Source organism: Colossoma macropomum, unplaced genomic scaffold (genome assembly GCF_904425465.1).
Source record: "Colossoma macropomum unplaced genomic scaffold, Colossoma_macropomum, whole genome shotgun sequence".
Lineage (NCBI taxonomy): Eukaryota > Metazoa > Chordata > Actinopteri > Characiformes > Serrasalmidae > Colossoma > Colossoma macropomum.
In genome coordinates this window covers 20,962,566-20,987,464 of record NW_023494802.1, presented here as the reverse complement: position 1 = coordinate 20,987,464, position 24,899 = coordinate 20,962,566, and the positions used below count along the sequence as shown (strand labels likewise).

The window sequence follows — 24,899 nt, the reverse complement described above, 5'->3', positions numbered from 1 at the left end:
TGACTTAATATTTCAGAATAATCAGTTATTTTTTCAAAATAGGAATGTCTCAAAATAATAATCTTATTTTCTCAAGGTTTTGAGATGCTATGTTGGAATAATTATCGTTTTTATAGTTGTTAAATTTCGAGAATTATTATTTTAGGAAGTCTTTATTAAAAAATAATAAGTCACTAATTAGACAAGTCGCTGTTCTGAGAAGGTAAGTCATTATTAATGTATTATTAAAGTAAATTATTTTGACATACTGCTGCCAGAAACCACGAGCAGCACAAGAGAAAAATCTTAAGCCATTCTGTTTCTCCTCTCTCTGCAGGACCGTGTTCAATAGTTATATCCACAGCTTTATTTACCACTTTTACTCTAACCTTCCTGCTTGCTCTGCGTGTTTACAGCGCTGTTGTAAAGTGTGCAGTACGATTGGACCAATCAGAACAGGCCATAACCGCTTATTTACATACTGGAAGAAAGATAACGAGCGAACACAGGACGTGTCCCAATTCTAACACTTGCGGACTTTTGCCCTAACATTGGCTTTTTTTGTGTCTGCAAAGGCTTGGCTTGCCACTCCGTTTGGGCTACCCAAGTGTGCTCAGTAGCGCCCCTAGTGAGTCTTAGAAAATCTGGCTCAGAACAATACAGGCCTACCTGACTGATAACATTTGTAAAACCTGCTGCAATCGTTAGGTGAGGAAATTAGGCACACGTTGGATTTGTCGTGCCCTCTTTGAACGGCTCAGCAGTCTAGAAACACTTGAAGGACTTGGGCCCTGTCCCAATTCCCCCACGTCTTCCACCAAGAGCCCTAAGGCCCGCCTTCAGCACCGCACGCCGTTGACGTGGAGAAGGTGTAGACTAGCCTACAGGTGTGCAACCGTGCGAGGGTGCATCGGTGCGAGGTGGAGAACTTGGGACACACTCAGAGAAGTCGACGAGGGGGAAACGTGTGAATTTGACCCGTGAAATGCTAAGTTAAGGCGTTTCTGAGCTCCACTCGCTCACCTGAGACTGGAAGACGCCTGAGAGGAAACCCCCCCTCCCGCCCCGAGCTGCACTGACCTGCTGGCCCACTGGGAGAAGGGACGCGGCTGTGGTCATGGCTTCCCCTCTGAAAGCGGGCTTCCACAGGCTGGAGGTCCAGAAAACCACCTGGGACGTCCCGGATCGCTACACTTCACTAAACCCTGTGGGCTCCGGCGCGTATGGAACAGTATGGTAATGGTTCTATAGACCTGTTTTTACTCTCTTTGTATCGTTTAAACGTGCATTGAATTGAATTGCTTGACCTCCACATGTGTGTTTGTTTACATAGCCTGTATTTCTTACAGCCTACTATGGGAATTATGTTCGCCCAGGATGCTATACATTCCATAGCTTTAGGCCATGTTTACTGTCCACGGTTCTCCCTTCTATAAACTGATATGGGGAAAAAGAAACTAGTCAGATATCTGATCTCAGATCAGCCAAAATACTAAACAAATCGAGTGCTCCATGTTATCTTATGGAAAACGGACATATATGTGCTACATTGCAGAGTTGCATACCTGACAAGTTTCAGCAAGTTTTTAGAGATAAGATCCAGTCAATGGAGCTGACCTGGTTTGATGATGTCAGAACAGAAGTTATTAAAGCAGTGGTCACTTATTGGCCATGTCTCTGTGTGGACATCTGCTGGACTAAATCCATCAGTTGACTTCAAATGAATTAATATATTCAAATCAGGTGTGCATACACTCTCAGAAATAAAAGGTACTAAACTGCCACTGGGTCAGTCCCCCTCTTGTCACTGGGGTGGGACCCTCAAGGGTCCATCTCAGTACCTTTAGTCAGGGAACATAACTGAACCATAATCCACTGAAATGATATGTTCTAAGCTGTACTGACTCCACACACCCCGTCTCGTCTCCAGGCTTTTATTTTACTGTTCTGTTTAAAACATTCGGTTATGAAAAGGTACAAATACGAACTTTTCACCTGGAAAAACTTATTTAAGGTTCACAATCAGACCTTAAAACCACTGTTGGAGCTTTGAGGGAACATTTACACTGTTTGTACCTTGATAAATGAAAAATGTACCTGAACAGAACCTTCATTTCTAACAGTGCACTCAACCTCGCACACCCATCTATGCCAACTCTCCTTCTTTCCATTCATGTACATACTTTAAAAAAAGATCCTCAAGGGCTCTTTGGTAAATACACTTCATTCTTAAATGGTTCTTTGCTTGGTGAAATGGTTCTTCAGACTGACGCAGAATGTGTTGTTTGTGGCCCTATATAGAACTTTTTGAAAATTGTTGTATATAGGATCAATGAGGGTTCTTCTGTTGTTATTTCAAGCTTGTAACAATAAAAGGAGCCTTTTTGGTACTATAGAGAACCATTTTCAAAAGGGTTCTCTGTAGAACCATATACAGCATGTTCTCCATCAATCTGAAGAACCATTTCACCATGCAAGGAACCGTTTACGAATGAAATGGTTGTATATGGACCTAGTCCCTTTCCCAAAGAACTCTTGAACAACCATCTTTTTTAAGCTCGAAATCACAGTTTGGGACCACTTTTACCAATAAAATAAAAAAGAAATGTTGCAGATAAATGTAGTAAATCTGCGGTTCCACAACTTTACTGACTTCAAACTGTAGAAATTTTAGGTGTGTCCAGAACAGAGCTGTAATGACTGAAGCTGTAGAATAAGCAGTTATAACACACATAAACATCTGGAATATCTTGTGTTTTAAACATAGTGAACGAATTTCAGTCAGATAACAAGGAACTGTTATAAATAGAGAATTACTGTATATTATTTATCATTTAATAACTTGGTTTATTGGGGAAACTATCTTAAAATACCATCCGATGCATTACAGTTTACACTGTTTACTGTTTTGAATAGAAGTAAAAGCAATTATTAATATGACAAGTGATTCCAAACTTTTGAATGCTACACTCTTAGCAAAGGCTTCTTTGGTGCCAGAACCAAACATGGTTCTTCAAAAAGCCCATGTACAAGTGGTTTTTCGATCATAGAGAAGAACTATTTTGCCATGAAAATAAACCTTACTGCCTTTAAATGGTTCTTTGCGTGCCCATGCCTCTCTATAGAACCATTGCCCTTATTAAAGAACCTTTAAAGAACCATTTTTTAAGATTGTAGTGTAGATGGCAGAGAATCACTTTTATTTCATGTCATTGTTTTAATGTGCGTGCAGCTCTGCTATTGACCAGAAGACGAAGGAGAAAGTGGCCATTAAGAAGCTGTACAGGCCATTTCAGTCTCTGATCCACGCTAAGCGAGCGTACAGAGAACTCCGACTGTTACGCCACATCCAGCATGACAACGTGAGTCCCAAACTCTTACTGACCCCAATATAGACCTGGTGTCGTAAGTACTAGTGAATGTCTGGAAACTTTGTCATTACTCACATTTTGGCCTAATCCCATTTCACCCCTCACCCCTATCCCTCCATTTTGCGTGTTCACGTCTAGGAGTAGGGTGTCCCGATTCTTGTTGAGATAGAGGGGTAGGGCGAAGTGTTAGGGCATTGTATTATCTTAGTTTAGTACAGTTTCAGTGTGTTATCTGCCTTTTCTTAATAACAAGCATAAAAATCACTAGTAATATGTTGATATCTTGGTAGCTAAACTTCCCGCTCCACCTTAAATGGAGCAGCAGTTACATTCTGGCGCCTCAGGCATCAGAACTGCTGCTGAACGGGAACATTTGAATAAGAATCTGGTGAATCTCTGACTTCAGCTTCATATCACTGAAGAATTAGGGGTGGGTGATAATAAATAATTGCCCCCCTCTTTGAAGGCATATGATGCCCTAAATGTAACTAAAGCCCAGCAGTGAGGAGCTGAACTTTACCCTCCTCTGCTGTCACTGCAGACTGGCAGGGTCGCCTACAGAGCAGCGCTGGTAGCTGTTAATGAAGTGATGCTCTTTTTATTTGAGGGTCCCATTTCAGAGGGAAGATTTCAACCACTACTCCTTTTAACTCAGCTCCAAGGGGCAACACTCAAAAACAAGGGGTAGGGGTAAGAATGAGAAATGGGATTGAGGCTGAGGGTCTTAATTTGCTCTAGTATGGAAAGTGTTTAGAAACAGTGTTTAGACTGAAGATACTGTTAAGTAGCTTCCATTCAGACTGGCTAACCTAAAAACTATAAATAAATGAGGAGTATCGTTGCCTTTGCTGTGGCATCACCCTCCAACCTCACCAAACCTGTTTTATGTTTGGTAAACAGCCCACTAGAACCACTTGCCTCTGTGTTCATTTTGGAGATAAGGGACAATCCATGGACCAGTTTTTGCCTTTCTTTGGCATGTGACTGAGTTTTTATGTACAGTTTATCATCAGTTTAACATGGTATCAAAATATGCTGAAACAGTGACTCCAATACTAACTACGAGAGCAGTTTTATAAAAGAGTATTATATTTCATACACCAGAGTCTCCAGTCTGTCCACAGAGAGCCAGTGTGGCTGCAGGTTTTCATTCCAGCTAAGCAGAAACACACCTGATTCCAGTTGTTAAATCAGTTGGTGTCAGTCTTCAAATCACTGAGTGTGTTTACATGCAGTCAATAACCTGATCGTAATCGGATTTCTGCAGTTATCTGATTATTCAAATGGTCATGTAACCAGCATGCTCTGATCTAGAAATCCGATTAAGAAATCTGATAAAGAGGCTGGATTTTAGCTCAGTAATCAGATTTCTCAGTGCGTATAAACTTGTACTCTGATTTCTTTCCGATTTCTCAGTCTGCGCATGTGTGAGAACAGATGGTGCTACCAGAAATAAACAAGCAGCGTCGCTGCGAGATGCAACAAAATACTTTTGGAGCGTCTCTGAAACCAAACATGAAATAAAGGATTTAAATATTCTTCATCTTCTTGACGATGTTTGTTCATATTTTCAGGTAAAGCTGTGCGATGTTTAAAAAAAAAAAAACAGCAGCGTGAAGTTTGACTTTTACGTTACGTTTATGTCGCGTTTTCTTCTGTGAGTTTATTGGCTGGTTGTAAAGCAGAAATCTGATTACTGTCTGACTCATGTAGATCTGGATTTTATCTGATTACTCAAGTGCATGTAAACTTTTTGATCGGTTTACTGACAAAATCTGATTTTCTGCAGTTATCAGATTATTAAGTGCGTGTAAACACACTCGCTGATTAGTCACATGAGGCGAGCTACATTCTTAAAAAAGATGATTCTTCAGAGGGTTCTTTAGTAAAGAAAATGGTTCTGTATAGAGCCATGAACGCTCAAAGAACCCTTTGCATGATTAAATGGTTCTTTAGATTGTAACATAGCTCTTCAGATTGATGGACAATGTGCTGTAGATGGTTCTATATAGAATCTTTTTTAAAGGGGCTCTCTCTATATAGCACCAAAAAGGGTTCTTCTGTTTTTACAAGCTTGACATCATAATAGATGAACCCTTTTTGGTGCTTTATAGAACCCTTTTCAAAAAGGTTCTATAAAAGAACCATTTACAGCACACTGTCCATCAATCTGAAGAATGCTTTCACCAGGCAGAGAACCTTTAATCATGCAAAGGGTTCTTTGAGTGTTCGTGGTTCCATACAGAGCCATTTTCCTTACTAAAGAACAGTTTGATCAGATAAGTTGGAACAGAAAAAGTAGTGCCATATTCTTAAAATGCTATCAAAAACTACAAATCCAATTGTTTGTATTCAATATTTCGCTGTGCTGCACTAAATCCAATTAAACAGGACTCTTTGGGCTCTTTTTGTGATCAAACATGCAGGCGGCAGAGTTTTTTGAGCACTGACGATATTCAAAATACGCTCAGAAAAGCATATTGTGACATTTATCACAATAACAATAAATATTGTTATATTGCCCAGCCTTGTCACTGGGTTAAGACCCTCGACAGGACATCTTCAGCACTTTTATTTAGGAAACAATCATAGCAGTTGTTTTTTAAGTTGCTTGAACTCCATACACCTGGCGTTTTATTTATTTTTTTTTATATGTAATCAGTTAAGATAAGAAAAGGTACAGATATGCTCCTTTCCCCTGGGAAGGTGACTTTACTGTACCTTAAAACACATTTATGGTACCGGTGAAGGTACATTTACATTGTTTGTACCTAGGAGGACAAAAATCTACCTGGACAGGTGTATAATGAGATAAAGTTGCCTTACCAATAATTTAGTTGGAATGTTGATGTGAAATTAAGTTAATTTTCCTTACATTGTGTAGAGCCTTTAAAAAGCAAGTGGCACTGTTCAGAATTGGGCAGCAAACTCAAAACCACCTGTGACTGGATTATCCTGTCTCAGTTATTAATGGTGTTGCTGGTTTTACAGAAGCAAATCAAACCCATTGTACTTTTTGTTCTCCAAAGGTGATCTGTCTCCTGAATGTTTTCACCCCGGACTCCTCGCTGGAAAAATTCCAAACTTTGTAAGTAGCGAGATGAGCAGAACACATTCCTGTGCCGAAATCCTCTGCCTGTCATGACAAGTTAAATAGTTGAAAAGTATGTGTGTGTGTGTGTGTGTGTGTGTGTGTGTGTGTGTGTGTGTGTGTGTGTGTGTGTGTGAGAGAGACACAGAGAGAGACGCTGTTTGCTAATGCTGTTTGCTATCCGGTGTCAACCAGAGTAGGATGGGTTCTCCTTTTGAGTCTTGGTTCCTCTCAGTGTTTCTTCCTCTTGCTCTTAGGGAGTTTTTCCTTGCCACTGTCTCCATTGGCGACGCTCATGGGGGCTCAGACACAGATTTTTTTGTAAAGCTGCTTTGTGACACCACCTGCTGTAAAAGCGCCATATAAATAAACTTTGACTTGACTTGAGCAAAAGAAAGATTGTGTATATATAAGAACATGTATACGGGTTATAAAAATCCATGTATCTTCTGTTCAGTCCACATCCTCTTTGAAATCAAAAATTGGTTAATGATAAATATAAGAGCTGAATGGATAAGATCTAATACACAGTACAAATAAGTGTTTTATTATAATAATGAGTAAAAGTGGGCTGAAAACGTATAAAAGACTTTTTTTGACAAGTTTGTGTCTTATTTCACTTCAAATACTTGGTGTCTTAGGACACTTCCTCTACATGTGGGTCCTGACATGAAAAAATTTTTAGAAATCTGTAGATTAAATAATAATAATGATAATAATAATATATATAAACATGTGTACGGGTTATAAAAATCCATGTATCTTCTGTTCAGTCCATATCCTCTTTGAAATCAATTTTTTTTTTTCAGTCCATCAAAACAAACACAGATTGTTTCATGTAAAACATACATTTAGGTCTGTGTGCAGTCAGTCCGTGTACCTTTCGTTAATTGGTTTTGCAGTAGAAAAACGGAGAACGACCCATTTACCTATTTTGAATGATATAAATATTATTGAGTTAAGGAATGAGAGCCATTTACTACAACACCAAAAAATGAATATCAACAATATAAACTAAAATAATGTTTTTTCCACTCCTGCTTGTGGGTAATTATGGGTTGGGCTGCAGATTTTCGCACGAACCGTACGTTTTTAATGCTGGTATCACCAAACCACCAAAGATTTTGAAATAGGAAATTATTCTGCTGGTAAATTGAAGATGAGTAAACTTGATGAGTCTCATGATTTAAATAAACTATAAATCAAGAATGGCACAACATATGCTGAGATTTCTATGCACACTGGGGACGTGGGTGTCCTGAGAGGGTGTTCTGAGGCTAATATAAGGAGGTTTTACACAGATTATGGCTTGAGAAGAAACTGTACATCCACAGCGACGTTTACGTGACCCATATATCTGTTATTAACTTCCTGTCAGGTATGAAGGAAGAAAATATCAACATAGTGAACTAAAATGAAAATATGTCCGATCCTAATATTCCCTCTATTCGTTCTCTGGTGTTTTGATAAAACTCTAAATTGGGAAATGGGTTTCTCTGTTTTTCTATTGCAGGATTTGACGTGTAGGTAGGGCTGTGTACCTTCTGTTCGTTTGATTTTCATTTCAAAAACCAGTGTTAAAAACAGGGAATGGGTCGATTCTCATTTCTGGTTCTGTTATTATCAGCGGAAAAAATAAGAAATAGGTCCACACCTTCCTTGTTTGGTGCCCTAAGGTAGTATTAGAGCACACACGGAATTTCCACCCTGTCAGCTTCATATTCATGACATATTCATGTTCATCAGATATAACTGCTCACTATTGCTCTTTTTATGTGTTATTACAGCTTACGAATGATTTTTACCATTAACAAAATGTTAAACTATTTATAAACGCTTCATTTAGGGAAGTCGAATTCTAAAGTGGTACCTAAAAAGGTCCTGTTTTTTAAGCTCGTATCATTGACACACGCAAAGGTCACCAGCAGGGGGAGATACAAGGATTTGAAGAGGGAGAGAGGCGAGAAATAAAGTCAGAGCTAATAGTAAAAGACAATGAAAAGATGATGTCATTGTAGCCACAACAGAAGATGATCATTAAAATATTAAAATCATGATCATTAAAATATTTACCTTATGTATTATTGTTATTATTATTATTATTATTATTATTATTATAGGTTTTACAGAGCCATGTCTTAGCTGTTATCCCAGTGACAAAATACAGGCAATAAAGGTATTATAATAAGACTAATGCTAGTATAGTTTCCATGAAAAAGCTTTAAGTTTGAATAATTTCACTCTGCAAGCCATTTGTTCCGTAAAATTCTCCTAAACAGAACTTGCCCAGCACGCACTCCTTTTGAAGACAGGTTACCCGTCATAAACATGCGGCCATAAGTTGGTCTGACGTATTTAAAAAACACACAGTGCATCAAAGACAACTTAGTGGGTAATTCAGAAATATAGATTTAATTAAAATATGGACCGTATACATATGAGGTAACATGAATCCAAAAGGGATAGAAAGGGGGAGATGACAGTTATACAATGATTTTGTCTAATCTGGGGCGTCCATTACTTAAATCAAGCCCTGACTGTGGACCATCTCTGATATTACTACTGGGTACCGTGTAGGTCTGTTAAACAGGTTATCCTGTTTCCAAATTATTCAAAAAGTCTGTTTTTTTAACGTAAACTATGTGCAGCTAGAAACATTTACAAAACAGTCCTGGTTGTCACTCGTCTCTGGTTATTTCCTGGTGATGCTCTAGTGATGGTTATACTGAAAGCAGTGATCAAAGCTCAGAGCTAACCTGCTAATCTAACTGACAACACGGATCAGAACAAACTAAAATAAGGTATGTAATGCCCAACTAATTATTAATGAAATTCATTAGTATTTTCCTACAGAAGAGCTGAATGGATAAGATCTAATACACAGCACAAATAAGTGTTTTATTATAATAATAAGTAAAAGTGGGCTGAAAACGTATAAAAGACTTTTTTTGGCAAGTTTGTGTCTTATTTCACTTCATCAAATACTTGGTGAGTCTTAAGACACTTCCTTTACATGTGGGTCCTGGCATGAAAAAGTTTAGAAATGTCTAGATTAAATAATAATAATAATAATAATAATAATAATAATAATAATAATAATAATAATGGTGATGAATAAAAGTTACACAAATGTATAAATAGTTCTACTATTCTAAACAACAGAACCTAAAACCTCTTGGAAATAAAATAAGAGCTTAAGTAGTTCAGAAACTACTAATACTGGCTTAAGCTTAAAATGTGGCTTTTGGCATGTTTGACAATATATGTTTTATTTTTGACAGTATTGTAACTGGAAAACGTGCAATAATATTAGCAGAACATTTCGTATTTAAATGTGTTCTCTGTAGAGGATGTATAAAGATATTTTCATTTAAAAGAAAAACAAAATGTAATTTGACAAGGGGATACATACAACCATAGGCTTAAAATATTAGCATTACATGTTAGCTATTTAAGGGTAGAGGAGTTTTTGAGCTGTGCATGGATGTATAGCAGAGTGGTTAAGTCAGTAGCTCTGCATGTGAGACACATTCCTGCCAATCTAATTGCGTCACTCTGGTGCTGTGTATGTAATCTGTTCTGTTATCATAGCCCTTAACGATGCGTTACATCATGGCTTACATCATGAAAATGCTTAATTATATAGCCTCAGTACCTATTATATATATATATATATATATATATATATATATATATATATATATATATATATATATATATATATATATATAAAATTTGAAAATGCCTGTTGCCCTTTACATTGTATGCAAATTTCATGGTGAATGGACCCAAAGAAATGGCCCAAAATTACTTGGACAAAACCCTGGTTCCATTGACTTACATACAAGGAGATGCGAGGATTTGTTCCGACAGCAGAGATATGGTGTTTCTAGTTTTATGTCTGTTTTTTCTTCAAAATTACATTACATGTGTAAAAGTCTTTGCATGTGTGTGTATGTGTGTGTGTGTGTGTGTGTGTGTGTGTGTGTGTGTGTGTGTGTGTGTGTGCACACATTACAGCTACTTGGTGATGCCGTTTGTGGCTCAGGATCTGGGCCACATAATGAAAAAGAGGAGACTGACCGAAAGAGTGATTGTGTATCTGTTCTATCAGTTGCTGAGAGGACTGAAGGTTTGTGGACTCTTAACTACCTTTTTGTCTCCTTTGATTCAAATATAACATTATAGAACATGAAACAGCACCAGTTCTGTGCTCTTATATACAGTCCCTCTCAGTTTTCAGTTGACTTTAGTCCCTTTGGTTCACAATAAGCATAAAGCTTAATGCTGGCATTTATTTGATTTTGCTAAAGGCAAATTCATTCTGATACTCAAGATCTGACCCATTGTACGCAGTTAGTAACTGGAACTTTTCTCTTCAGTATATCCATTCTGCTGGGATCATTCATCGGGTATGTATACACTTCACAACCTGTACCATTACTTAACCTTATTGATCACTCTGGCACTTATCAGCTAAAGTAATTAACTTGTAGCTTGATTTGAATCTCCTCAAACTAATGCAGTGCCGTGCTGTTTCATGGGGATTGAGGAAATGTTATTAAAATGAACACTGAATGTTATTAAAATGATTAAAGTGTATTATGGATGTTATAAACATGGACACTGAATGTTAGCACACAGTCGTTGACAAAATTTTAAGTACCCCTGGACAAATTAAATTAATGCACAATTACTGTTTATTTGCTGAATTTAATAATGGAAGAAACTTGACATCAGCCTCTACAATAGTTATGACATTTTATATTATAACCCCAGAAGAAAACCTTGTATCTCCATTTTTGTTGTTTTTCAGTTTTTGACATAATTTGAAACTGCCTATTGCTCTTTACATTGTGTGTAAATTTCATGAAGAATGGATCAAAAGAAACAATGCAAAATGACTTGGAAAGAAGTCTGGTTCCATTGACTTACATTAAAAGTAAAGTAGGTTTTTTCCTTCTCCTGTAAAGTTATCATTTTCTTCTGACAACAGCGATATGTTTTGTTTTTTTCCAATATGTTAAGCAGCAAAATAGAAATTGTGCACTAAAAACTGCAGGAAAATTCCATATTTAAGTTTGTTCTCTGTAGAGGATGTGTCTTCAACTTATTTCCACTTAAAAAAGCCAACAAAACATGTCATTTGACCAGTGTTTTTGCATACGTTTGTAATCGTTACAATGCATTGTAGTCATTGGCATATTAGCAGCAGTGTGCTATAAGATCAGCCACTACAACACAAAGTGTCATGATTGAAATGTTTATATAACTTGAGTTACTAATCATGCTTTTCTATCAGGATCTGAAGCCAAACAATCTTGCCGTTGATGAAAACTGTGAATTGAAGGTAAGCTCCGTAATTCAGAGAGCTGCACTGCAGGATGGTGCTGTTAAATGATTGTCTATTTTTTCCCTTATCATTCAGTTTTTTGTTTCTGCGTCCGACTCCGTGTTCTGTTGCATTGAGATGAGTGACTTTGTTTGAACAACCTGTGACGTAATGGTTTCACCTCTCTCTCCTTCTCTCTCTCTCTCCTTTGCTTGTTCACCCACACATAAACAGATCTTGGACTTTGGCTTGGCCAGACATGCGGAGATGGAGATGACAGGCTATGTGGTGACAAGGTGGTACAGAGCGCCTGAGGTCATCTTTAACTGGATGCATTACACTCAGACAGGTGAAGTTTGGCCCTATAAACGATTTTTTACTTCCTCTTCATGTTCTATCAATGTTTACGGTGATATTACACTTTACAGGTCTGTTCTGGCTAACTGTGGGTTTGTGGTAGCCGAAATTCCTCTCGACTAATCATTGGAAATATCACAGTGCCCTTTTTTCTGATTACAATCCTAAAATCTTTTTTTTCCTCTTTGAAAACTGCTGAGCTTTAAAATGAGCTGCACTATATGGTCAAAAGTATGTGGACACCTGAACATCATACCTGTATGAGCTTGTAGGACATCCCATTCCAAATTAATATGCCATTAATATGGCATTGCCCCCCCCTTGCAGCGACAACACCCTACACTCTTCTGGTAAGGTTTTTACAAGATCTAGGATTGAGTCTGTGGGAATTTCTGTCCATTCAGTCAAAAGAACATTTGTGAGGTCAGGCACTGATTTTGGACAAGAAGGCTTGGCTCACAATCAACTTTCCAGTTTATCCCAGTGGTGGTCAAAGGGTTGAGGTCAGGGCTCTGTGCAGGCTATTGGAGGTTCTTCATACCAAACTTGTCAAAACATGTCTTTATGGACCCCGGTTTGTGCGGCTCAGTCATGCTGGAACAGGAAAGGGCCTTCCCCAAACTATTACCACAAAGCATATAGTAGCCTGAAATGTCTTTCTATGCTGTAGCATTAACATTGTCCTTCACTGGCACTAAGGGGCTGAGCCCAAACGATGTTGGTTATGCATATTTGTAGGTAGTGTTCTCCTGGCATCCATCAGCCCAGATTTATCTATCAGACGAATCCATCATCTATCAGTGAAGTGTGATTCATCACTCCAGAGAACATGTTTTCACTGCTCCGAAGTCCAGCGGTGCCGTGCTTTACACCACTCCAGCCAACACTTGGCATTGGGCATGTATATCTTAGGCTACGTTCACATTACCAGGTTGAAGTGGCACACTCAGATTTTTTGCCCTAATGTGACTCAGATCTGATGTTTTCAGAGCTGTGTGGACACAAATCTGATATTTTCAAATCCGACCTGAACCACTTTCATATGTGGTCCTAGATCGGATACGTATTGGTGGCCATGTGACCTTAATGTGACACTCAGATCTGAATTCATGTGCTTTTTTTCCACTGCGCGTGCTCCATCATTCAGCGTTACCATGGCAGCAGCGCAGAACAGAAGATAAAGCCTGTAAATGGTGGAAAAGCAGCTCATCTCACCTTTTTCTCCTTCGTCTCGCTCTAATAATGAAGCTGAGAGCTGATCAGAGTTAATTATCTTCTCAGCGAAGCTCGTTCTGCTCGTTAGTTTGTGCTGATGATGAACGTGATTCATTCACGTGACGTTACTGAGTAGGATGAGCTCATGAGGGTCATTTCAGGACGCCGGTTTGTTCACATTAATGACAGATTTGAATCACTTACCTAAACGAGTGTGAACCATCGTGTCAGAGAGATCGGATTTGAGCAACAAGGCCTGTAACGTGAATGTAGCCTTAGGGTTCTGTGCAGATGGTCAGCCATGGAAACCAATTTCATGAAGCTCCTGATTCACAGTTCTTGTGCTAATGTTTCCATAGACAGTTTGGAACTCTGTAGTGCGAGGATTGGCAATTATGCCTCTATACTCAGCAGCTCCGTGAGTTTGCGTGGTCTTCCCTTTTCATGGATGAGTTGTTGTTGCTCCTTCCATTTCACAGTAATTGTTGACCGGGGCAGACCTAGCAGGGCCGAAATTTTACATATTGACTTGTGGCAGAGGCGGCATCCTATAACAGTGTTATATTTAAGTCACCGAACTCTCCAGTTAGACCCATTTTACTGCTGAAGTTTGTCTATGGAAGTTGCATGACTATATGCTTGATTTTATACACCTGTTAGCGATAAATGTGGCTGAAACACCTGAATCCGCCTTGTTTCTACACTCTGTCCATTTTATTAGCTCCACTTACCGTGTAGGTGCACTGTAGTCCATCTGTTTCTCTGCATACTTTGCTAGCCTCCTTTCACCCTGTTCATCAATGGTCAGGACCCCCACAGAGCAGGTATCACTTGGGTGTTGGATCATTCTCAGCTCTGCAGTGCAGGGACACTGACATAGTGGTGTTAGTGTGTGCTGTGCTGATACTCCAGCAACACTACTGTGTCTGATCCACTCATACCAGCCCAATGTACAGTAGTACACCACCACCATGTCAGTGTTACTGCAGTGCTGAGAATGTTCCACCACCCAAATAGTACCTGCTCTGTGAGGGTCCATGGGGGTCCTGACCACTGAAGAACAGGGTAAAAGGGGGCTAACAAAGAACGCAGAGAAACAGATGGACTACAGTCTGTAATTGTAGAACTACAATGAAGTGACCGGTCAGTGTATGTATATGCAGGTGATGCCATGAATGCTACTGTACACAGTAACAGCATGATGAGTGTCACTCCTTTGTTGCTAATGCAAATTCTGAACTGCTGCTTTTTTTTTTTTGCAGTTGATATATGGTCTGCTGGCTGCATCCTGGCTGAGATGATCACTGGGCAGGTGCTTTTCCCAGGAAATGACAGTATCCTTTCTTTTTGATGTCCATCTTTGTGCACGTCCTTGTACCTACACCTCACTGGGCCTTTTATTATGTACACCTACCATGTTGGTGCAACAACTGATTGTCTGTTGCAATTGGTCAGCCGCCCTCTACCCCATCCGTCAATGAAGAGGGACAACCATAGGACTATTCTCAGCACAGCAGTGATAGCAGCATATTAAAAGGGAATTCCACCAGTTTTTTAAAGATTTGAGAACAGACAAAGTTATTCAGAGTGATCTGATGTGAAAGATCTAAAACCTACATGTGTCTATTGTACACACACACACACACACACACACACACACACACATATATCATCACTGTTGTTGGAAGAGAACCTCGTATCTCCAAAATGGGAATTTAACAGGAGAAGGAAAAAACGTACTTTACTTTCAATGTCAATGGAGTGCTGGCAATACCATCTGTAGCAAGGAGTCCAAGAAAGCTGTTAACAGCACTGTGCGATATAGAGAGCCGTAACTAACAAGTGGGAATTTGCCGTGACTAAAGTGGAATAAATATGAATGGGAAATAAAAAAACGACGGGAAAAAGGCAAACAAAGGGGATGCTGAAAGCAGCGTACTCAAACTAAGGCTCAGATAGAAAAATGAAATAAAAGATAATCAGAAAACAAAAAACACTTCCTCTGTAATTCTGAGGGGAAGGTCAGCTTTATGTTTGCTCTTTGTGGAGTAAACATTTTTGTATGGCTTGGAGTCGTTTCTTGTTCAGTCCTTCTTTTTGGCTTTAAGTAGTTTTGGGGCAACTTCTCTCTTTTGTTTTTCCAGCCTTCTTTCCTTTCCTTTCCTTTTATTTAAATACCCACCTGGGCTAAATACTGTACCGGTCACCCCTCTACAAAGGTGTGACAAAGGGCTGCTGTTTGCCACAGCCTTAAGTAGAGGAGTCCACAGGTATGCCAGGTTGGGCCTAATCAGCCTGAGGGCTTCTGGGAATTGGAGTTCCCTGAACTTGTGGCACCTTGCCGCCGCCGGCCACCAGCAGGCGCCCTCTGCTGGTGGCTGGCGGCGCAGGCTGGGCCTTTATATCTCCAGAACTTTGGAGGTGTGGAAAATTTTCTGAAGATCTGAAAGCAAGTCTCCTGAAAAGTATGGAAGCTGTAATAAAGGCAAAGAATGAACACATTAAATATTAAAACATTTGATATTACATTTAACATAGTAGCTTCTGTGTAAGCTGTTATTTCCTGATGTTGAAAAATAAATAACATGTACTTAATGGCTGTTTTGACTGAAAATTAAATAAATGAAGGGTGGCCTCTGAGTTTTGCTCAGTACTGTACCTACCTTGTTGGTAGGTGTGCATTTGTGAGCTGCATATTTATAACTGCACAGTTAGTGTTAGTCGTCCTCTAGCGCCACGTCAGTGGTCAGTTTCAGAACCACTGCTGGCTGGATATTTATGTTAACTATGTTTTTGTCACAGCTGTGCTGTGAATGGCCCACCATCCAAATAATATCTGGCCAGCGGTCATTCTATGATGGTCTATTTCTATTGATTTATGGTAGAGCGTGTCTGTATAACAACACATAAGCTACAGTCAGTGTGAAGCGCACCTGTACGGTGGGTACAAGGTAGGTTACAACTCAGCGTGCACCAAACTGCTTGGTAAACTTATAAGCTATAGATAAACTATAGATTCCTTAACCCCAAATCACAGGTATGGACCAGCTGAATATGATCCTCGATCTGACGGGAACACCGCACTCATCCCTGCTGCAGAAAATGCAGAGCAAAGATGTAGGAATTCATTATAATCAGTTACTGTTATTTTACACCTGTAACTTTGTGTGTTTTTGAGCTGTATCAGAAAGTAACTTTGCTCCAGTGTAATTAAATGAACAGAATCATCTACACTTCTTATTTTACCCTGTGAAACTTTTTGTGCTTGCAGGCAAGGACATATGTATCGTCTCTCCCAGTGCAGAAAAAGAAAGACTTCAGGAAAGTCTTTCCAACGATGGCTTCTTGGGGTGAGTCCTTAACTCTTTAGATTTAGATTAGGGTGGAAGTTTTAGCAATTTAGATTGCTGTGAAAACTGCTGTTGTTGAGAGCACATTGCTGAGGTTTTCCAGAGTCAGCACTGGAGAAAAGATGTTTTGTGGGATACTTTCAGGGGGACCCGTGATTTGGACTAATTATCAGTCCGAGAGCAATAATCCCTGTAATCATCATGAAAGTCTTGATAATTACTTGATGATTTGAAGCAGGTGTGTAAGACAGGGCTGTCTGATTCCAGATGTTTTGGAGTCAACTCTGATTTTGATTCCAAGAGATGATCATGGGTCAGTTCCACACTTTATTCCAAAAAGCATAGAAAAGACATATGGAAAGACATCTGGCCAAACAAAATTAACACAATATTATTATACAGAGTCAAAAAGATTCATCCGATTTTAAAGTGGCATATTTTTACAACCGTGAGGCGCCGAGGAACCAATCACAATCCAATTGAAAGAGGGGGTCATAGAGTTTCTGACTGTCAGTGGAAGATGGCTCCCCCTTCAGTCTGAGAGGAGATGAGACCCCTGAGCAGAAAGCGTTCTGCGTTCTCCACTTCAATAAGAGTGAATCCGTCATAACTGTGCAGTGTGATTTTCGTGGGCAGTGAAGCTCCAACAGCTCAGAGCGTTCGTCGTTGGTTCCACAACACTGGATGATCTCGAAATCCCACTGAAACAGCCGTGAGTGCAGCGACACCCGACATGCTCAATCCAGTATGGGATGAGTTTGACTATGGCGTTGATGTTGTCTGTACAGCTGGAGGAGGTTCATACTGAGACCTTGTACAATTACATAATAAACTTTATGCTCATTTAAACCATTTACAGTTCACTGCACTGATCTGTAACGATTTACAAGTGAAATAAATCATTTTGAAATCGGATGAATCTTTTTGAATCATCCTGTATTTGATCTTAGCTGATTCTCTAATTAACTGTACCTGATTCTCCTCTGTCAACTTTTGAAAACCAAAATATGATCTTCCTGCCTTCTTTATTATCTTGGTTTTTAAAATTGGGATTATTTTGTGGAATCGACTCTTTGAATCGACTGTATCAGTTCCCATCACTTGGAATTGTAGTCGAGTCCAAACTTTCTGGAATTGAACAGGCCTACTTGAACATCACTGTATGGAATCTAGGATTAACTCCTGGCCCAAGTGTTAAAACAGGAAAAACACAGGAATACGCTGTTTATTGGGCTCTATAGAACTGAGAGAAACACTGCAGCAGCATGTCATGCTGTGTTAGTGAATGGTGATGACACTTTCTAGTGGCAGGATTGTGTAATGCAGTGAGAAAGTAGATTAAATGTCTGGGAGCTTCTGGTACTTTTATAGCCCTGATGTAAAGTGTCTTGCATGTGTAGCTGTGGATGTGTTGGAGAAGACGCTGATGCTGGACCCAGAGGTCAGACTCACGGCTAAAGATGGACTGTCTCACCCTTACCTCAGCGAGTTCCACGACCCTGAAAACGAGCCGGAGTCTCCACCTTATGATGACTCCTTTGAGAGTCTGCAGCTGGATGTCAGCGAGTGGAAGAGTGAGAGCAAACACACACAAACGCAAACAGTGTTCTGCCTTTAATTTTATCAAAAAATAAGCTGGTTGTTTGACTTACTAACTAAGAATACGTTGACATTAATTTCATGTTGAGGTTACAAAGTCTGCATAGGCTGACACTATTTGATTAAAATGAATTGTAGCACAAATAAACCCCCAATAGAGTCTGGCTTCAGACATGCACTCTCAGCCCCGGTGACGACACATGCATTTGCACTTTCTGCCACAAAGGGAGAAGTGGACCAACGACATCTTAACATTCGGCCGTGTAAAGGGTCAGCCTGTGCTGCTGGCTGCCAGCAGGGGGCAACGGCGGCGAGGCACTGTTACTCCAGGGGACTCAAAATCCCAGAATACCAAGGGGTAATCAGTGCCAACCAGGCGCACCTGTTGGTACCGGCATTTAAGGCCGTGGCAGACAGCGCGTCCTAGTCACACCTTTGTAGAGGGGTGACCGGTACAGTACTTAGTCCAGGTGGGTATAAAAACAAAAAGAAAGAAGGGTAAAAGAGAAAACAAACAAAGAGCAGAAAACAGAGCACTACTCTAACCTAGGTCACAGAAAAAAAGAGAAAAGGGAAAGAAGGAGAAAGAAACATTGTTTAGATTTAAGACAAGGAAAAAAAAAATAAATAAAAAATTAAGAGAGAGAAAGAAAAGTAAAGGTGAAATATAGTCAGCTCCCCATCTCTCCTTAGAGTGGTGTTTTGGTTTGGGCATTTATTTGGTTTCTTGAATCTTTTGTTTGTTTTACGCCATTCTTGGCATCTTTCTTTGTCCGATTTTTCCCGCCATTTAACCCCCCCACCATTCAAAAGGGTGTAATTCTGCCTGTCACCTGTGCTCCCCAGTGGCGCTGTGGTAGGGCACTGGGCTTGCAAGGCTGGGGTCACTAGCTCAAACCCAGCTGAGTTACTTCTCTCCACCAGTACACAACACTGTCTGTCCCCACATCATCGGTTACAATCAGTCACACCATAGAACTGCCAAGAAGGTGAACAAATAAGTTTATTTATTTTATTTTGTTTTCATTTATCAATTTTAAGACCTGTCCACACAGGTTTTCCTCTCTGCATTGGGTCTGCTCCCTGACCGTTCTGTGACGGGCTGCCTTTGCTTAGCAATATCATCACTTAATCCATTTTCCATACATAACACAGCTGGAGAACTCCATTTAATGTACTTCCCTGATGATAAAAATGATAGAACCCATAAAAAAGTGTCTGTTGGTTTCATGGTATTGTGTGTTTTCCTGCTGGGTTCCTAGTGGAAAAGGATTCTCATGGTTTAGCAGGTGTTCTGGGATTTGAAGCTTCCTAAAGGAAGGCAAAACCATTAGCTTTTGTTCCTGATGGTTCTAGTAGTCTTTTCAGCAGGGTGTAATGAGTTTCAGGGGTAGCCTGTTTTGTGTCAAGTTTATTAGCTTAACTGTCTTATCAGTGTGGTAGATTTTGTAAATGATCATATTTAATTCCATTATTATCAGTATGACAAAGTTTAAAAGCCGTTCAGTTTAACTCTTGTTGCCGAACAGTACGTGGTGCTAAAAAAACACTGCTGTGGCAGAGCAGCACTGACGCCATTAATAGGCTGGTGCTGCACGTCAGGCTGAGAGTGCATGTCTGCAACCAGACCTTTGCCAGATGAAGGCAGAGCAAACGACTTGAAGCTGATTGGTTGAGAAGCGTTCTAACCGCTGTTCGCCATAACATCACAGGTTTTTCACAAACACTGCATCACTCCGCTGAGACGCCGTTGCTAAGCAACAACTTTGACAGCTGTAGGAGACGCTCAAGCCATTTGAATATTTTTACTTCTTACTTTGCCACAAACAGAAAATGGACACTTTTAAGATCACATTTGACCGACAGCCGATTTGGTCAGACTCTGAAGATGAGATGACACTAAATTCCCAAACTGTCAGTTGGTCTGTGTGGAGCTGGAGAACGAACTGCCGGCTGTGCAGCGAGTGGGCGGAGCTCGTTACTCTGACGTAGCAACAAGCTGCTTGTTAAGGAACTATAATTTGGTGAAGGAACTGCGAACATTAAAACATATTAAACGCCGCGTTCACGGCCCAGTTTATTAATTTATTACTGTATTTATTTAACTGTTGTATAAAAGCAATAGAACACTCGAGGAGTGTGTTATCGACAATAACATCACTGTGATGATCTACGGCGACCAAATCACAGCCGTGATAACTGTTTGTGTCTCATAAGGTGGGGCCCAGAAATTGGACTACAGCCAACATAAACTGCATTAGGCCGTAATCTATCACAATAAGACAGTTTGCAGTTACAACCCAAAACTTGAGCAAGGAAAGTGCTTTTATTCTCAGTAGTAATTCCCAATGCACTACTTTTTAAGTATAGTTTATGCTACTGTAGGGAATGTTACTTATTTTCACTTAGAAATTCAACAAAACGTCGACCAGAGGTGCCCAGACTTCTGCTTACAAATGTATCGGGATAATTCTACCGAATTTGTTCAGTATCGGAGTTGAAAACAGTGTTTCGGTAGCACATGTTTCTGTAGTGACAATTTAAGCTAATTTTGAGCAGAACTTAAAAACACCAGCCAGTACATGACGAGCAAACACAGCTTTGAACAGCTGTACACAATGATATTTTTCATTAAAAGACAAATGTTTACTTAAGTTGCAGAAAATATGTTTTGATAGTGACAGTTCTTAATGGTACATACTGATTTTCAGACTTTTGGACACATTTACTTAAAAAAATGTAGTGCAGTCTCACTTGGATGGGGATAGACCAGCCATCGGGAGAACTAGGACAATTCCCAGTGGGCTGCTATGTGTGTGGGCCGATAAGAGAGCGAGGAAGAGAGAAATAGCTGGCCGTTTCTAATGTAGCCCTATATGAAATGAGTGAAGTCGGCATGAGACCAACGGCATGTGCCAAGCAATACTGGAGTGTGTGTAGTGGCCCACTGCATTCTCAATGTGTGTCCAGCATGGTTTTTTGGGAGTTTTGGTGGGGGCCAGGTCACTGTGGTTATAGTGAGCTGGTCTAGGCAAAGGTCCAGGGCTGAATTTAGTGCCCAGCCCAGCTCCGCCTATGGACTAAAGCTCTGTGTTTCGGTAGTGACAGGAAAACGAGGGACAGCATTTTTAAAAATTAAACAGATAACAAAATATTTAAACTTTAAAAAAATTAAAACATTGAAAAAAAATGCAATGATTGTGTCTACAAGTAGGTTATTACTATCTCAGTTGATGCCTTGGGTTTAAATGGATCATAACAATCCTTGTAAATATCAAAAGTCTAGATACTTAATTGCTTTTAAAGTTTTTTTAAGTTTTTTTTTTTACCGTGAGACCGTTTGACCTAATTCAATAGAATGGCCTATAAATGTTCAGTCTCAGCCTGAATTACACTCTCATAGTTTAAAATATTAATCTAATGTCTTGTATGTGGGCCAACACTTCAATACCTGAGGCCTGCAGTTCTTTAGATGTTCTTTTGTGACCCCCTGGATGAGTGGTCCTGGGGAGGTTCACCACTGTTGAAAGTTTACCCCATTTGTGGATCACAGCTCTCACTGTGGTTCTCTGGAGTCCCAGTGCCTTGCGATGGCTTTGTAACCCTTTTCAGACCTGTAGGTTTTCGGTAACTTTGTTTTGCGTCTGTATTTGAATCTCTTCAGAGTGTGGCATCGTGCTGCTGTTTGAGACCACCTAGCTGCTTCACATTGCTAGACAGGTTCTATTTAAGTGGTGTTTAGATTCAGCAGGTCTGGCAGTGATCATGCCTGGGTGTGGCTAGTGAAATTAGACCAAGTAGTCAATTGAATTTGCTTAAGTGGTTGATTTTAGTGGCTAAGGGGGGCAGTTACTTTTTCACAAAGGGCCAGGTAGGGCTGAACAGCATTTCCTACATTAAATTAGATCATTTAAAAAAACAGCATTGCGTTTACTTGGGTTATCATTGTCTAATATTAAAAGAAGTTTGATCAGAGACATTCAGGTGTGACACATATACAAAATAAGAGGAAATTGGGAAGGGGCAAATACTTTTTCACAGCACTGTATAATATAGGGGCTTGGCACAGTTTACACTGGTGTGGTGGTTTTTGCTTCCACCCAAATACTTTTTGTGAAACATGCACAGAGAAATATAGAAAGAATTTACCAGTTGTACCTTCTGAATTTGTCTCTTTTGAATTGGAACAACCTTTGTTGACACATACACTGTTAGAAATAAAGGTGCTGTGCCTTCAAAGCTCCAACAGTGGTTTTAAGGTCTGATTGTGAACCTTAAATAAGTTTCTCCAGGTGAAAAGTTCGTATTTGTACCTTTTCATAACCGAATGTTTTAAACAGAACAGTAAAATAAAAGCCTGGAGACGAGACGGGGTGTGTGGAGTCAGTACAGCTTAGAACATATCATTCAGTGGATTATGGTTCAGTTATGTTCCCTGACTAAAGGGACTGAGATGGACCCTTGACGGTCCCACCCCAGTGACCGTTTACTACCTTTATTTCTGAGAGTGCAGAAGCCTGGAAATACAGCCCACCGTGCTGACAGCCTAGACCAGAGGTCACTAATAGGCGGACTGCAGTCCACGTCTGGACCCAGACGCTGTCCTATGTGGACCAGGACCTGTAACTGATAAACTGTGGAGAATTATTTAATTTTGACTGGGTGGTCCTGTTTTAATCGGCGTAACTTTTCTAGCCTTCACGGTACGGCCTTAGCAGCCTGGGAAACTAACAGACCAATTGCGTGCGTTTTAAATATCACACGTGACGCTACTCAGCCAATCAGATCTGTGCATTACGATGAGCACTGAGACTCGAGTGAGTGACGCACACACAGGGGAGGGACGAGGCGAGAAACAGCATTTGGAGAAGAAAATGAGCCAGACTATTTCACATGGCGTGATCTAAAAACAGAAAACTGACAAATGTTGTTGAAATATTACTGAACTGTACTTTATTTGATTTGATATTCAGTTGTTGACTGTATAAGATGTTGATATACCTACTAGGTACTTCAGTAAACAGTATATGGCACTGAGTCATAATGCAACTTAGACATTATGATGTTCCGGACCTTCGCTTGAGGAACTTTTTCCCTAACTGGACCTTACTGAATTTTAATTAAAGACCCCTGGCCTACACTACAGGATGCACCCTCAGATTCTCCCTGTAACTGTTTTTTCTCCATCTCTCACAGGCCTCATACACATGGAGATCATGACTTTTGACCCTGACAATCCTGGACAGACTGCAACATAACACCTCATCAGATACTGGGAGGGCACTGCAATCGAGAATTACAAGCGTTTAAGGTGCAAGGGATGTACTGTATGTCTGTATTAGTGATACTGGTGACGGCTGTGGGGGAGAGTAATATCTTACTTTACCTCAGGTAGCTTTTCCCAGAGGATGTATAGATGACTTTCCTTTGGCTTTTTTATTAGTGTTCTGTTTTCTTCTGCTTCTACTCCACTTTTACTTCTATGTTCACAAAAATATGCAGTACCATTTCAGAAAGAATAAACTTGGGGAATAACCAGTTATGAAAAAGTTTGATGCATATTGTAGGATGTGTTTTGGACTAGGTGTTATCAGTTAAACTAAAGCCTGGCACTCAGCATTCTAGAGTCTTTGAATACATCACTGTACAACAGTGTTTGGAGCTGAGGGTGCCTGGATGTTTAGTGTTCGGATGTTCATTTTGGTTTAAAATGAGATGCATTCGTATGTTCGCTTGAGGAGCTCAGGAGGGTCATTTTAATTCATTTTCTGCTGTAGTATCGTCATTTTAATGCAGGTAAAAGTCTTTAAAGGGCTCGGTTTGATGTAATATGTAGACAAGTTCCAAAACATACCATTTACCACAGTCCATACAGTCCATGCATTGAAACTATTTTGCAAAAATTGTGTAATTTTGAGCACAATTAAAAAAAGCTAGCCAGCACATGACTAGCAAATACATCATAATAATAATATTTTTCATTAAAACACAAAGTTTACTTGATTTTAGAAAATGTGTTTTTGGTAGTGACGATTCATAAACTTCCACACTGATTTTCAGACTTTGGGAAACATTTACTTCAAAACAATGGGATCTAACTGCTCACCATGTGGCCATGAGGGACAGGGGTGCAGCCTCAGTCCCTCCTCTAAAATGCAGGGGTGTGGCTACAATAAGGCTCCACCTGTAGACTAAAACTGTTTCAGTAGTGACATTAAAACGTGGGCAGCATTTTTTTAATATTTTTTTATTTATTTTTTTAATTCATGATGAATCTAAATCTTTTAACTTCACTTTAAAAGAAACCAAAAGATCTTTAAAATAAAAATACAAAAATACAAACAAGTTCTAAGTGTTATTTTCACAAGTTGAAATTTAGGGGTTGGGGTTTGGGACTGTCATCGTCCAAAAGAAAGTACCTAGTAAATAATGATTGTGTGTATATTTAGCTTATTACTCTCTCAGTTAATGGTGTTTAAATAGATCATAGCGTAATCCTTGTAAGTATTCAAGGTCTGAATACTTGTTTTTAAGTAGTTTTTACTGTGGGAGGGCAGCAATTTAGCTTCTCCTTTTCATACTGAGTTATAAGAAATGTTTCAGCT

The 24,899-nt window shown here is 39.7% G+C and overlaps 1 protein-coding gene across 1 annotated transcript; it reads left to right on the top strand.

Annotated features, from left to right (window-relative positions):
* The first annotated feature begins 679 nt into the window (after positions 1-679).
* zgc:171775 (STKc_p38 domain-containing protein) lies at positions 680-24,354 on the top strand. Its single transcript, XM_036591777.1, has 12 exons — positions 680-1,215; positions 3,212-3,341; positions 6,380-6,438; positions 10,462-10,573; positions 10,824-10,853; positions 11,744-11,791; positions 12,008-12,122; positions 14,608-14,679; positions 16,383-16,462; positions 16,617-16,695; positions 18,096-18,269; positions 23,491-24,354. Exons 1-12 carry the CDS (start codon positions 1,097-1,099, stop codon positions 23,550-23,552), a joined length of 1,080 nt encoding a protein of 359 aa, XP_036447670.1. The 5' UTR covers positions 680-1,096; the 3' UTR covers positions 23,553-24,354.
* Positions 24,355-24,899: the final 545 nt, after the last annotated feature.

Excerpts from the sequence above, each read along its gene's own strand:
- zgc:171775 (XM_036591777.1), top strand. The coding sequence starts at position 1,097 with ATGGCTTCCCCTCTGAAAGCGGGCTTCCACAGGCTGGAGGTCCAGAAA. Across the intron at positions 1,216-3,211 it reads GGCGCGTATGGAACAGTATG|CTCTGCTATTGACCAGAAGA; the intron begins GTAATGGTTCTA and ends ATGTGCGTGCAG. Across the intron at positions 18,270-23,490 it reads GGATGTCAGCGAGTGGAAGA|GCCTCATACACATGGAGATC; the intron begins GTGAGAGCAAAC and ends CATCTCTCACAG.